Source organism: Emydura macquarii, unplaced genomic scaffold (genome assembly GCF_026122565.2).
Source record: "Emydura macquarii macquarii isolate MOO-44397 ecotype Brisbane River unplaced genomic scaffold, CSIRO-AGI_Emac_v2 contig_2676, whole genome shotgun sequence".
Lineage (NCBI taxonomy): Eukaryota > Metazoa > Chordata > Testudines > Chelidae > Emydura > Emydura macquarii.
Genome location: NW_027132813.1, coordinates 8,308,358 through 8,322,038, shown reverse-complemented (window position 1 = coordinate 8,322,038; position 13,681 = coordinate 8,308,358). Strand labels below are relative to the sequence as shown.

Sequence of the window (13,681 nt, the reverse complement as noted above, 5' to 3'; positions counted from 1 at the left end):
GGCCTTTCTGTGTGTAGGAGTGTGCTTCTGGGGAGCCCACTAACCCCCTTCATAGAGACACACATGCAATCTGTGTTGCACCTGAGTTTGCATGTATCTGAACTGATTTAGTTGGGGTTGGTCCTGCTTTGAGTAGTGGGTTGGACTAAATGACCTACTGAGGTCCCTTCCAACCCTAATCTTCTATGATTCTGTGAACAGGTTTGATCCGGTCCCGAATCCGAGGGGCACATGTGGCAAAGGCAGGAGTCCTGACCTTCCTAGACAGTCACTGTGAGGTGAATAAAGACTGGCTGCTGCCTCTCCTGCAGAGGATCAAAGAGGTAAGTGTCCCAGGAAAACAGATTGCCACTCAATTAGCACAAGTCTTGGCAAAATCCACTGTCCCTCCTTGTTTAACCATGAGCGGCTCCTCATATGGCCAGTGACAGACATGTCTCTGAATATGCAGGGGGCTGACCTTCATTGGGATGCCTGCCAAGGTGTTCTGTCTTCTGTCTAACCTTTCTTTAGCATGCACCTAGAGTTTTCTCTCTCTTTCCTATTCCATTGGTGGTCCCAGTCGGCTCAGTTCATCCCTGATGTAACGCTACTGAAGTCATAAGGATTTCCCCATGTGTGCAATAGTAAGTCAATTCCAGCAGAAGATGGGTATACTACAGAAAGAGTAGGCAAGAAACTGGACAATCATAGAATCATAGAAGATTAGGGCTGGAAGGGACCTCAGGAGGTCATCTAGTTCAACCCCCTACTCAAAGCAGGACCAACCCCAACTAAATCATCCCAGCCAGGGCTTTGTCAAACCGCACCTTAAAAACCTCTAAGGATGGAGATTCCACCACCTCCCTAGGTAACCCATTCCAGTGCTTCACCACCTTCCTAGTGAAAACGTTTTTCCTAATATCCAACCTAGACCTCCCCCACTGCAACTTGAGACCATTGGTCTTTATTCTGTCATCTGCCACCATTGAGAACAGCCTAGTTCCATCCTCCCTGGAACCCCCTTTCAAGTAGTTAAAGGCTGCTATCAAATCCCCCCTCATTCTTCTTTTCTGCAGGTTAAACAAACCTAGTTCCCTCAGCCTCTTGTCATAAGTCCTGTGCTCCAGCCCCCTACTCATTTTTGTTGCGCTCCGCTGGATTCTCTCCAACTTGTCCACATCCTTCCTGTAGTGGAGGGCCCAAAACTGGACACAGTACTCCAAATGAGGCCTCATCAGTGCTGAATAGAGAGGAATAATCATTTCCCTCAATCTGCTGGCAATTTGCTCCTACTAAAGGAGCCCAGTATGCCATTAGCCTTCTTGGCAACAAGAGCACACTGTTGACTCATATCCAGCTTCTTATCCACTGTAACCCCCAAGTCCTTTTCTGCAGAACTGCTGCCTAGCCTATCGGTCCCCAATCTGTAGCTGTGCATGGGATTCTTCCATCCTAAGTGCAGGACTGTGCACTTGTCCTTGTTGAACCTCATCAGATTTCTTTTGGCCCAATCCTCTAATTTGTCGAGGTCACTCTGTATCCTATCCCTGTCCTCCAGCGTATCTATCACAACCCCCAGCCTAATGTCATCTGCAAACTTGGTGAGGGTGCAATACACTTCATCCTCCAGATCATTAATGAAGATGTTGAACAAAACCGGCCCCAGCACCAACCTCTGGGGCACTGTGCTTGATACCGGCTGCCAACAAGACATCGAGCCATCGATCACTACCCATTGAGCCCAGTGATCTAGCCAGCTTTCTATCCACCTTATAGTCCATTCATCTAACCCATATTTTTTTTAACTTGCTGGTAAGAATACTATGGGACACAGTATCAAAAGCTTTGTTAAAGTCAAGGTATATCACGTTCACCGCTTTCCCCACATCCACAGAGCCAGTCATCTCATCACAGAAGGCAATCAGATTGGTCAGACATGACTTGCCCTTGGTGAATCCATGTTGACTGTTTCTGATCACCTTCCTCTCTTCCAAGTGCCTCAAAATGGATTTCTTGAGTAACTGCTCCATGATTTTTCCAGGGACTGAGGTGAGGCTGACCAGTTTGTAGTTCCCCAGTTCTTCTTTCTTCCATTTTTTGAAGATGGGCACAATATTTGCCTTTTTCCAGTCATCTGGGACCTCCCCTACAAGTTTTCAAAGATAATGGCCAATGGCTCTGCAGTCATATCAGCCAACTGCCTCTGCACCCTCAGATGCACTGCATCTGACCCCATGGACTTGTACGTGCCCAGCCTTTCCAAATGGTCCTGAACCTGTTCTTTCACCACTCAGGGCTCCTCACCTCCTCCCCAGTCTGTGCTGCCCAGTGCAGTAGTCTGGGAGCTGACCTTGTCTGTGAAGACAGAGGCAAAAAAAGCATTGAGTACTTCAGCTTTATCCACATCCTCTGTCACTAGGTTGTCTCCCCCATTCTGTAAGGGGCCCACACTTTCCCTGACCTTCTTCTTGTTACTAACTTACCTGTAGAAACCCTTCCTGTTATCCTCACGTCCCCTCCTAGCTGTAACTCCAATTGTGATTTGGCTACAATGTGTGTGTGTGCAAATCAAACTAGCTGAACCCAGGGTCCCTGTTGCAGTAGCTGAGAGGCAAATGCTGAGTGGTGCAAGGGAAATAGGTGGGCATTGCTCCACCAGACTTTTCAATTAGGCTTATGTAAAAATGCCCAATACTGATGATTTAGGGGAGAGATGGCTCTTTGAATAGGGCTGAATTTAATTTCATGCTAATTAAGCTTTAATAAATTGATTTAATGGGTTTAAATTCTGCTGATTTCACAGCAGACAATGACATTCTCCTTCCACTAGAAACACCTCACCCTGACCTCCACAGCATCTTGTCATTCAAATAAAAGGTTGTATGATCTTGTGGGTTCAGCATAGCGACTGGAAATAAGGAACTCCTCAGCTCTGCCACTGACTCCTGTGACCTTGGACAAGTCTTCACCACTATGCCTGAATTTCCCCCTCTGTAAAATGGGAATATTACTGATGCACATCACAGGGACATAGCATGCCGATTTTACTTAGCTGGGTGGTTAACTGTGCTTGGAAGATAAGTGGTTATGGATCCTTAGAAGAATCATTATTGTTACTATTATCAGAAATGTGTGTACCCAAGTAAATACTATTATTCATTATTAAAACAGTTATTGGTATGTTTTATTAAGAAATATATGAACATATATTTGGGGAACTGGTGCATATAGGGGTGAAATACCTTGTCTAGGGTCATAATATTATGTCAAAATGTGCTCGTTTTGCTGTTACCCTGCCCCTTGTCTCTTTCGTCACTCTGCTGTATCTTATCACACACCTACCTTGCCCCTTGTCATAAACCTATGCTGTTCCATGTGGGCAAATCCCATCATCCGTGTGGAGCCCCATTGATTTTATGGGGGCACAGATCCAGATTAAGTTCTTCACCTGTGAGCTCCCAGGGACAGACTGCCTTTTTACTATGTTTGTACAATGCCTCGCCCAATGAGGTCTCTGATTTCTGACTGAAGGTGATATTACAATACATCTAATAAATGCTGATGTAATAAAAATGGCACATTATGGATTATAATTCTTATGAAATTATTATAATATATTGTTAAATTTCACTTGAACTCAGCTCTGACCTGCCCATGTACAGGGTCTTCCACTAAAGTTTATTTCACTGATCATTTTTCACCCTGGGAATGGCCTTTTAACACTCCCCCCCCCCCCCACACACACACATTTCCCTACCCCAGCCAAACCCTCCCTGCATTTCAATTCTAAACCTCAAGAGCAGCAGTATCTTTCTCATAGGAGGCATTTGATATGTTATGGCAGAGTGAAACTGAGCAGGAAGGCAGTCAGAACTGCATTTCCCTTGCAGTGCTGGGGACCGTAGCTCATGTTCTGAGTCGATGTGATAGATTAATGTGGATACCAAATGCAGCTGTGCCATAGGAATTTCATTACCAGAGAGCGGCAGGAGCATGGTTTGAATGTAACATTAAAGCCAAACGTCACCTCTGCTAATTTCTTATTTGTAATCCTTTTTAAAAGTCATGCATGGCTTGAAGTAGAAGTTCAGTTAACTTTAGTTACCCTGCCTGGTATGTCACTCCCTAGATGGGCCTTTGTTGAAGAATGCTGATGACCTTTTGGGCCAAGTGAGGTCATTGTGAAGTAGGACTTAAAGGGATAGAAGAAGGCTTGGTGGCTTAATCCACTGAGAGGTCCCCTCTTATGGGAACCTTGATTTTAATCCTGGTTTGGACAAAGATAGCCAGGTGGGTTGATCCTAAATCCTCGTAGGCATTTTCCCTAGCTTGCTAAGCCGCCACATAGGCATGGTTGATGCACTCAGTGGTCTATGAGTCTGGAATAGCAGGGATTGTGGCAGGTCAGTAGTGAAGGGTGTTGACAGAGCTGCGTGTGGAGACCAAGGGCTGGGACAACAGGCGGTGCTGTGAGTCAAGATAGGGATGCATTAGAGGAAAGATGTCTGAGGTTCTTAGAAATGGAGCAGTGCTTCAATTAGGATTTAGGTGCCCATTCAATAGTGTCTCTGTTACCAGGCTCATTGCATCCATTCTTTACACGGGGTTAAGACACTGATCACTGGACTGTATGAAATGTTACTGCTGCCACCTTCAGGCAGGTGCTGGAAAGACAATCAGCCAATTCCCTGCCATGTTCTTTTACAACGGGGATTAATGTTATATAAAAAGGCTTTTCTTACTTTGTTACTGGCAGGAATTGTCTGTTTTCTTGTAATAAAATGTAAGTCTCAAGAAAATTAGGAGTGACTGGCCCAAAATGAATCTGATTCCACTCCCAGCACCACTCCACTGTTCATGTCACTTCTCATTTTTCGTTGGGCAAAGCAGCTGTTCAGGCAGGTTTCTGGGTGTTCGGCAAATGCCGAAATAAAAGGAGTTCTGTGTGTGTGTGCATGCATACATGCATCAATGACAAATGGACACAGATTCCCAAACACACTGTGAAGCTTTTCTCTACGCAGATTGCTTCTACCTCTGATGGATACATGGTGTCAGTCTCTCTTATGCTTGAACAACACTTATATAGCTCATTATTTTGTCTGAGTGGGTGCCTGTGTCTGTCTGTCTGAGGCGTGAATCTGTGCCTGAGATTGTCTGAGTGGGAGTGTATATCTGAATGTTTGTGTGTGTACCCGAAGGTGTGCGTGTGTGTGTGTAAGGGAGTGTAAAAGCATGTGTGAGTGTGTGTGTGTGAGTGAGAGAGAGAGAGAGAGAGAGAGAGAGCATGCGCATGTTCCAAGAGTGTTTGTGTTTAACTGAAAATGCGTAGGCACACGGTCTCTCGTTTTTATTTATAGAGCTATATCTAAAACCATTACCCATTTATTTAAACTAAATAACTTTTCTTAAAATGTAATTATCAAGCCCAAGGCATTTTTACAGTAAGAATCAATCTTCAGCTCACCTGAAAATTGGCTTTTGCTAATGCCACTATAATGAACCAGCGGATGGTAACGTTCCACTTCCAGCCGAAGCCCCTTACAAAGTTTTGCATTTTCTCCTAGTCTTAGGAGAGAGATCTGAGGTGGAATGTTAAGTTATAACTTTGCATTAATCCACCCAAAGGAAGAAGGATGTCCACTGCCTTCCGGCTAACCATTAGAACTAATGGGAGGTCAACATTGGTGTCTGTAGCCCCGAATAGCTGGAATACTTTTCCTTTTCTATTGAAATATATTATTTGATTTTTAAGAACATTCTAAAGGGACAATGCTTGGTTGATTTAGGGATATAATTCAGTTTGTGTTGCAAGATGTGTTCATGGGTTTTTATTCTAATTAAGAGTTTGAGGATTTTGGGGGAGGGGTATAGATGTAAACATGCTCTTGAAATGTTTGCAACCCCAATAGGGCAACATTGTGCTAGCATAGGAGAACCAGAAGGTGAAACTGACTAAAGAAAAAATTGATTATAAATCAAATAATAACAAATATGCTTATAATAAGTGCCTTTCTTTTCAGAATCTCAAAGCCCTTTGTGAAGCCTCGGTAAGTATCACTATCCCCATTGTATAGATGTGGACACTGAGGCACAGAGAGGCTAAGTATGACACTGAAAGCTAATCTCTGCAGTGTTTCACTCAGATGAGAAATGCAGAGATGTTCATGTGGATTTTCTTGTAAGAACCTTTGCTTTGTAATGAGGATGAGTGGAATCCAATCTGGGCATGAATTTTAGCTCTCTAAATGTGTTCATGAGCAAGTTGCTCATGGTAAAATGATTAATATAATGACCAGACATTGTCATTCACCTTCAACATGAGTTTCATACACAATATCCTCTGATTTCCTCTCAACCCTGGGTTTAAATCATTTTACTCCGTCTCGTGGGGACCTTCCTTCAGCCAGTAGTTGTGACTGTAGTTTGAGTTCATCGGTGCCATTCTTTGGGTCAAACAGAAAGCAACCTTGAGACACCCTCTAAGAACATAAGAACGGCCATACTGGGTCAGACCAATGGTCCATCTAGCCCATCTAGGGGCTTCAGAAGGTAACAGAACAGGTAATCATCGAGTTATCCAGCCCATCGTCTAGTCCCAGCTTCTGGCAAACAGCAATCCCTGCCCATCCTGGCTAATAGTCATTGATAGATCTATTCTCCATGAATTTATCTAGTTCTTTTTTTTAACCCTGTTAGAGTCTTGGCCTTCACAACATCCTATGGCAAGAAGTTCCACAGGTTCACTGTGCATTGTGAGAAGACATACTTCCTTTTGTTCATTTTAAACCTGCTTCCTATTAATTTAGCTTGGTGACCCTTAGCTCTTGTGTTATGAGAAGAAATAAATAAAACTTCCTTGTTAACTTTCTCCACACCAGTCATGATTTTATAGACCTTTGTCATAGACCCCCTTAGTCTCTTTTCCAAGATGAAAAATCCTAGTCTTATTAATCTCTCCTCATATGGAAACTTTTCCATACCCCTAATCAGTTTACTGCCCTTTTCTGTACCTTTTCTCTCCTCAGCCTCTTGCTGATTCAGTCATCCAGAGATCAGAACTGAGAAATGGACAGAGATCTTTGATTTCATACTGCAGAGTAGAGCTGGTCAGGGCATTTTCCATTAATTTTTTTTACTTGAAAATGCTGATTCATCTCAACTGTAACTGTTTGTGAAACATCATCAGGCTCAGCAAATCTCCTGACTTGAAAAAATGTTTAGACAAAAAGTTTTAAAATAATCAAAATGTTCATTTTGACATTTTCAAAATGAAAACATTGAGTTTTCTGGTTAGAAACAAATTTTCATTTAGAAATTTAAGCTCTGAAAACTGAAAAAAAAATTTAAAAAGAAAAAAAGGTTGAAATCTAAATGAAATATTACAACATGATTTCATTGACCCCAAATGAAAAAATGATATTTTGGGTTGTGTTTGTCAGATTTTGATGTTTTGTCCTGATTTGTGATAAGAAAAATGTTGAATTCTTCAAAAAATATTCTTGGGATAGAAAAAAAAATTCCTGCCCATCTCTAGTGCAGAGCACTAACCTCAGGGACCACTTATTTGGCTTTCTGTTCTGTATTGATTGGACTCTTGTATTAAGGGTTTTTAAACAATTTTAAAAGCTCATCATGCTGGGAAGACAGGAGATAGAATAGCTTCAAGCAGAATGGTGTGGTGTTTGAGGCAAAGGTTCAGGCCCAAGGCGGGGTGTCAGGGTTCTCTAGTCTCTGGCACTGACTTTGGTCAAACCACTTAGGAATCAGTCTTGCTCCCATTGGAGTGATTGAGAGTTTTGCCATTGACTTCATCAGGAGTAAGATTGGGTCTTTAACCTCTTGTGCCTCAGTTTCTCCATCTACCATATGGGAATAACAATACTTACTGACATGACAAGAGTGTTGTGATGCTTCATTCATCAATATCTGTTGAAGTGCTTTGAGATTCTCGGATAGACAGTGTCATAGAAATGCCAAGAATTATTCCGATTTATAAAACCTGAGTCCCCAATATGGCCGAACAGCGCAGCTTTCAGTGCTCAGCTCCCTTGTTCTGTGACTGCACCAGAACATAGCTCCTCTTTGTTAGGACTGATTTCTAAAACAAAATCTTTTCTCAGAGTGAGGGATCAAGCCTATATGTGCTAAGATGCATTTGTCTGAATGTCTGTGAAAAGCAATTTGATCTGGTGAGGGGAAAAGCTTGAAATTTGAGCTATAATTGGAGTTTGGGATTTTTTAAAAGAAAAATGAAGATAAGAGACCAGTCAAAGCTGTCAAAATCTCATCTTCCTGTAGATATTTTTGTCCCTAGCTGTTTGTATAATCTCTTCACTCATAACAAGATGGTAATTAAATCACCAGTACCAAATATTTAACATCATTTCATTCCTTTTTAACCCCCTTCTCCTCCTTTGGCAAAAGCAGTGTTGTATTGTGTAATTATGTAGTATTTTTTATATATATTTAACTAGCTGGCTGGCTTTGTTTTGTCTGTATATTTTAAACTGTTTGCTTGTGGCTTAACTTTTGAAATTCAATAAAAAGAATTGAAAGGAGATGGGGGGGATAAATTGATGATTTGTAAAATAAGGATGGAGTTTTGTACTGAGATAAAGATTCCTGATCCAAATTCAGTATAAGCCCCCACCCCTCCAGCCGATACAGTCTGGGTTTCTTTCTGAGGGAATTTAGAGCTAGTGAAAGATGCTGGATTGACAGCCTTGGAGACTAAGTCCTCTGTTCATAATAGGGGAAGCATAAGCTTCCCCACACATCACCCTGGCAGTGTACCCTCAACCTGTCCTCTAGGTAGGAGAGTGTCTGAGCGGATGCTTCCATTCAGCCGTTAACCTTTCTGATAAGACCGCCAACAAGGATAAGAATTGCTTTTATGATATGGACACCTGTCCACCAGAAAGTGGATTGAAACCAGGAGTTCCAGCCAGTGAACACAGCTAAGAATTTGGCTTTGCCCTTGATTTGTCTGTCCTGTGGATCAATAAAGGACTCCAGACCTCAGTGGCAAATTAGCTTCCTCAAATCTTTGCCCATAATACAAGTTTTCCCACCAACCTGCTTCTGAAGTGGCTTCTAAGGAGAAGCTATACCAGGTCAATAGTCACAGGTTGTTTTGTTTCTTGTTCTCAGGATCCAACCCGTGTGGTGAGTCCAGTTATCGACATCATCAACTTGGACACTTTTGCATACGTGGCAGCTTCCTCGGACCTGAGAGGAGGTGAGTCTGAGTAGAGCTCACTCCCTCTCGGATGATGCTGATCAGTCAGGTACTGTGCTCAGCAGACACTGGCAGAGGGAAGCGACTGACTCACTGTGAAAGGAGGCACTGAGTTGGAGTTCACTACTTCAAGGATTATTTATAACACTGTATACACAGCTATTTTGTGCAAGGCAGCCCTTCATAGCACTGATTTGAGGGAATGGAGTTCATTACTAGGGTGCAGTAGGGATGTATCATGTCTAAGCTAACCCCTCAGAGCAGTGAAAAGAAGGTGTCATTGAAGGGGAGGGGTACAGAGGAATTAGAATTGGATTGCCATGCAGTATCTCCACAGCTATAGTTTGATTTGTTAACTGAAGTCCCCTTCTGAGCTTTGCACGTTTCTGGTTGCCTGAGTCCCCACTGTGTCACTCCAGGTGTATGCCAGTGTAAAACCAACATGACACAGTGAATAATCAGGTCCTGAAATATGACTTCCCCTTGCTAAATGCCAATTCCCTTCTTGGAGAATGCTGTTCTCTGATTATTCTGAGAAAAAATGGCACCTTTCCTTGTTTTTGTGTTGCACCCCTTGAGTTTTTTACTTATATCCTGGGATTTCTCTAGAAAGTGCCAGCTAATGCCCCGTGTAGGGACCATCAGCCATGCTTGGTCATCTAGTAGTTTTAACACAGAGACAAATGGAAGTTATGATGAGACTAATGACAGATTTGTGCCAGAGAAGACATAGCCCATACTGAAGTCCAATCTCTATGGTCTCTGCAGAATCATGTAGGGCTATATGAACCACGACTGTATTCTGGTATGGCAATTTATACATTTCTATAAACAGAACCAAAGTCATTCTTCAAGTTCAGACAGGTTTGGCTCAGTGCTTCTTTGCAACAATCTTTGATCCTCTTTCTCAAGATGGGGGCCCAGCAGGTCAGGCAGCCTCTAGTTTGTACCTGGCATGCCACTCCCTGCAAACTTGCTGGTTCTCTAAGATTCCTGTCTCTGTGCCCCTTTGTGCTCTGCATCTCCCTGCCCCAGAACACATGACATTTCTTACTTGCTTCGAGAATGAACCAGGATTGTGCAGTGAAGGAGGCTGTTGTTTGAGGGGCCCTGTTTATTTGTTGCAGAGTTGAAAGGTGTGTAGTGAATGAGGCAGGGAACTGCAGAAAGAGAAGGAAGAGTCTCCGGCTTTAGGCAGTTGAATGTTGCTAGGAGAATTGGGTTCTATGCCTGACACAGAGTTCCTGTGTGATGCTTGATGAGGCACTTAAACTAGACTTTTCAGAGACGGTCACTCCTTGTGTGCTTCTCAATTTCTGAGGCCTGGCTTGAGGGCCTAGTGTCTGATTTACAGATCTATTGAGCACTTGCAACTGAAGTTGACAGGAGCTGTGTTTGAACATAACTGAGTGCTACGTAATGCGAAGTACTCTGAAAAATCAGGCCCTGCGTGTCTCAAATGGGCACCCAGAGTTAATGTATACCTTAATGCCTCCATGCCTCAGTTTCCCATCTGTAAAATGAGAACAGTACCATCCCATCATCCTGAAAGGGTGTTGTGAAGGTAAATTCATTAATGCTTGTGAAGCCCACAGGTATCACAGTGATGAGCACCATAGAAAAGCCCATGAGGAAATTAATAATAAATAAATAAGGCCTGGGCCCACAGATTGAATGATGGTAGTAAAATGAAATATTAAATTGCTGATCATCAATTGAGCACTGTCCATTCTGTTCATTGAATGAGGCAGGGCTCCTGTGAAAATAATGGTATGTGCTCATGTAATTAAAGACTGTATCCTAATGCATATGCACAAGGGCGGTGAATTAAGGCTGTACAGGAAACCTTTATTCTGGCACTTCCTGACTTTTGAGTGCTGGACATTGCAACTGCAACTCTCCTTTAATGTCATTTTTTGTTTGTAATATTTAAATATGTTAGATACTGGAATCATCTCCTAAGAGAACTGGCTGCAACCTCATTATTTGGGTCATTTGAAACTGAAGAATAAGAAACAATTCTGTGCTGGCCAGGGGTTGGGTTTGGTGGTCTCCTAGTTTGTGTCCATCTCCAATTTCACTATGGTACATCTTTATGTTGTTTTTAGGGTTTGATTGGAGTCTACATTTTAAATGGGAGCAGCTTTCCCCAGAGCAAAAAGCCAAACGAATTGATCCTACAGAACCCATTAAGTAAGTAGCAAGGCAGGGAAGATGTGTTCTGGGGAAACTGGGTTGAATGGAGGGCTTGCTCCTGTAGACAATGGTGCAGGGCCTTGTCTGATTTTGCCCTTTTCACTTGCAGGGAATTTTGCACATTAAGGACTAGACTCAAAGCCCATTGACATCAATGGAAGACTTTCCGTTGACTTCACTGGCTGTGGATCTGGTCCTGATCATCCTGCCATGCAAAAACAATTGGAGCCCCCTCATAGTTCAGAGAGACCATGAGACCTAAGACAAATCCAATGCATTTTAATTCTACATGTTTGCAGGATGTGACACAGGCCCATAGGAATGGGGCCTGCCCCATCAAAGGGGTCGTACTCCTAAAATGATCCAACCCCTCCACACGACTTCTCTTTGATATTCTCCTCAGATAATCCAGAAGGCAGAAAGTAGCCCTGTTTTGAAATAAAGATCAAACTCACAATGATGGCTTTTAAAAATCCCCCACTGAATAGGCATGGACTTCCCCTCCCTGTTGCAATGGTGCTTTTAATAGGATATCTCCTGGCACAAAGGCCCTTTGAGTAATGTCAAGTAACTAACCCCCAAGTGCTTAATGCATTCTTAGTTCTGAAGACTACAATCAGGGCTGTAAACTCTGGGCTCGTAGGAGTTGTGTAATGAGTGCATTAGGCTGCCTTTAAGTGCCAGGCAGTTTATGATTGACAGAAAAATACCAAGACAGCCAGTTAAATGGCTCTGCCACTTTGAGATGTGTGTCCTTGTTTTGGGTAATAGGAAGATTCATAGATCTATCACTCTGAGAGCAGAATAGAAAGCGAAGGGAAGTGGCTTTTTGTGTGTCTTGGGTTCTGCTCCGGTGTTTGAGTAAGAGCTTGTCTCCCTCTTCCCTTTATATCTCTGCAGGACTCCGATCATTGCAGGGGGGCTCTTTGTGATCGACAAAGCCTGGTTCAACCACCTGGGGAAGTATGACACGGCCATGGACATCTGGGGTGGGGAGAACTTTGGTAAGTCTCTGTTGTTGTGACATGTGGGTCTTCATCCTCTCTTCCTCTCAAGTAGTGTCAAACTAGTACTGGGTCCACTCCCAATGTTCTGAATGGTTTCCCCTAGTTACTTGCCCATGATTCTGATGAAAATATGGGAACCTTTGAATATTTCAAGATGTCCCAACACTGAAAGGGGATGCCATTATTTGTTTATAATACTCCCTCCCTTCCATGGTAATAGATACAATGTTGCTAAATACTCTAACCAAAGATTCTCAACCTGGTGATTGTGAACATGTTACTTGGGAACTAATGGCAATCTCCCATTCCCTCCCTTTCTTACTTTTTTCTTAAAAACATCCAACTATGTTTCTAGCTGTTATGTTCACAAACATAACCTTGAAAATGTGAATGGATGCAGTGATACTTGCCTGAATTTGCAGAGTGCCTGACATAGTAACTCAGGAGTTCTCAACTGGGGGGATTGCAAACAGCTTAGGTACAAGTGATCATCACTTGATAACATTTATAATGTGCAAGCAGCATAAAGTGCAGATCAGTAATATATATATGTGATGCTTCAATGAGGCCAGTTTCACAAAGTTGAAAACAATTATGAGCCAAAATGGCTGGGATGAAGAATTTATCAGAAAGACATGAATGATAATTGGGAACCACTTAAGAACACCTTACCATATGCCCCAAAATCCATAATCAAGGAAGAAGGTTTTACTGGTTAAAAGACCAACTTGATTTAGAATGGAAATGGGGGCATCTGTAAAAATTAAAAGAATAATATATAACAAATTTAAAAAAGGGGAAGTTGACAGTAATGAATATAAATCAGAATTTCAGAATTGTAGAAAATTGGTAAGGGAAGCCAAGGGACACAAGGACATATGGCCTTCAGAGTTAAGGACAATAAGGATGATTTTTAAAAATATGTTGGGAACAAAAAGAATCCTGAAAATGGTATTGATCCATTAATAGATGGAAATGGTTGAATTATCAGAAATAATACAGAAAAGGCAGAAGCATTCAATAAATATTTCTGATCTATATTTGAGGCAAAACAGATGATATAGCTTCAGCATATGATGATGATCACACGCTTTCCATTCCACTCATGTCTCTGGAGAATGTTAAACAGCAGCTACTAAAATTAGAGATTTGTAAATCAGCAGGTCCAGATAACTTGCATCCAAGAGTTTTAAAAGAGCTGATGGAGAAGCTTGCTGGATTGTTAATACATCTTGGAACACTGTGAAAGTTTCAG

General features: G+C 42.3%; 1 protein-coding gene across 5 annotated transcripts in view; it reads left to right on the top strand.

Moving 5' to 3' along the window:
- GALNT14 (polypeptide N-acetylgalactosaminyltransferase 14) overlaps positions 1-13,681 on the top strand; it is a 193,156-nt gene that overhangs the window by 139,022 nt on the left and 40,453 nt on the right. For 3 of the 5 annotated variants that reach the window (XM_067564816.1, XM_067564815.1, XM_067564819.1), the window contains exons 6-10: positions 202-323; positions 6,006-6,032; positions 9,136-9,223; positions 11,332-11,416; positions 12,320-12,423. In XM_067564816.1, the coding sequence (XP_067420917.1) occupies positions 202-323; positions 6,006-6,032; positions 9,136-9,223; positions 11,332-11,416; positions 12,320-12,423 (426 nt within the window). The remainder of the gene's footprint in view (positions 1-201; positions 324-6,005; positions 6,033-9,135; positions 9,224-11,331; positions 11,417-12,319; positions 12,424-13,681) is intronic. The other 2 variants (XM_067564818.1, XM_067564817.1) reach the window with 1 other exon arrangement.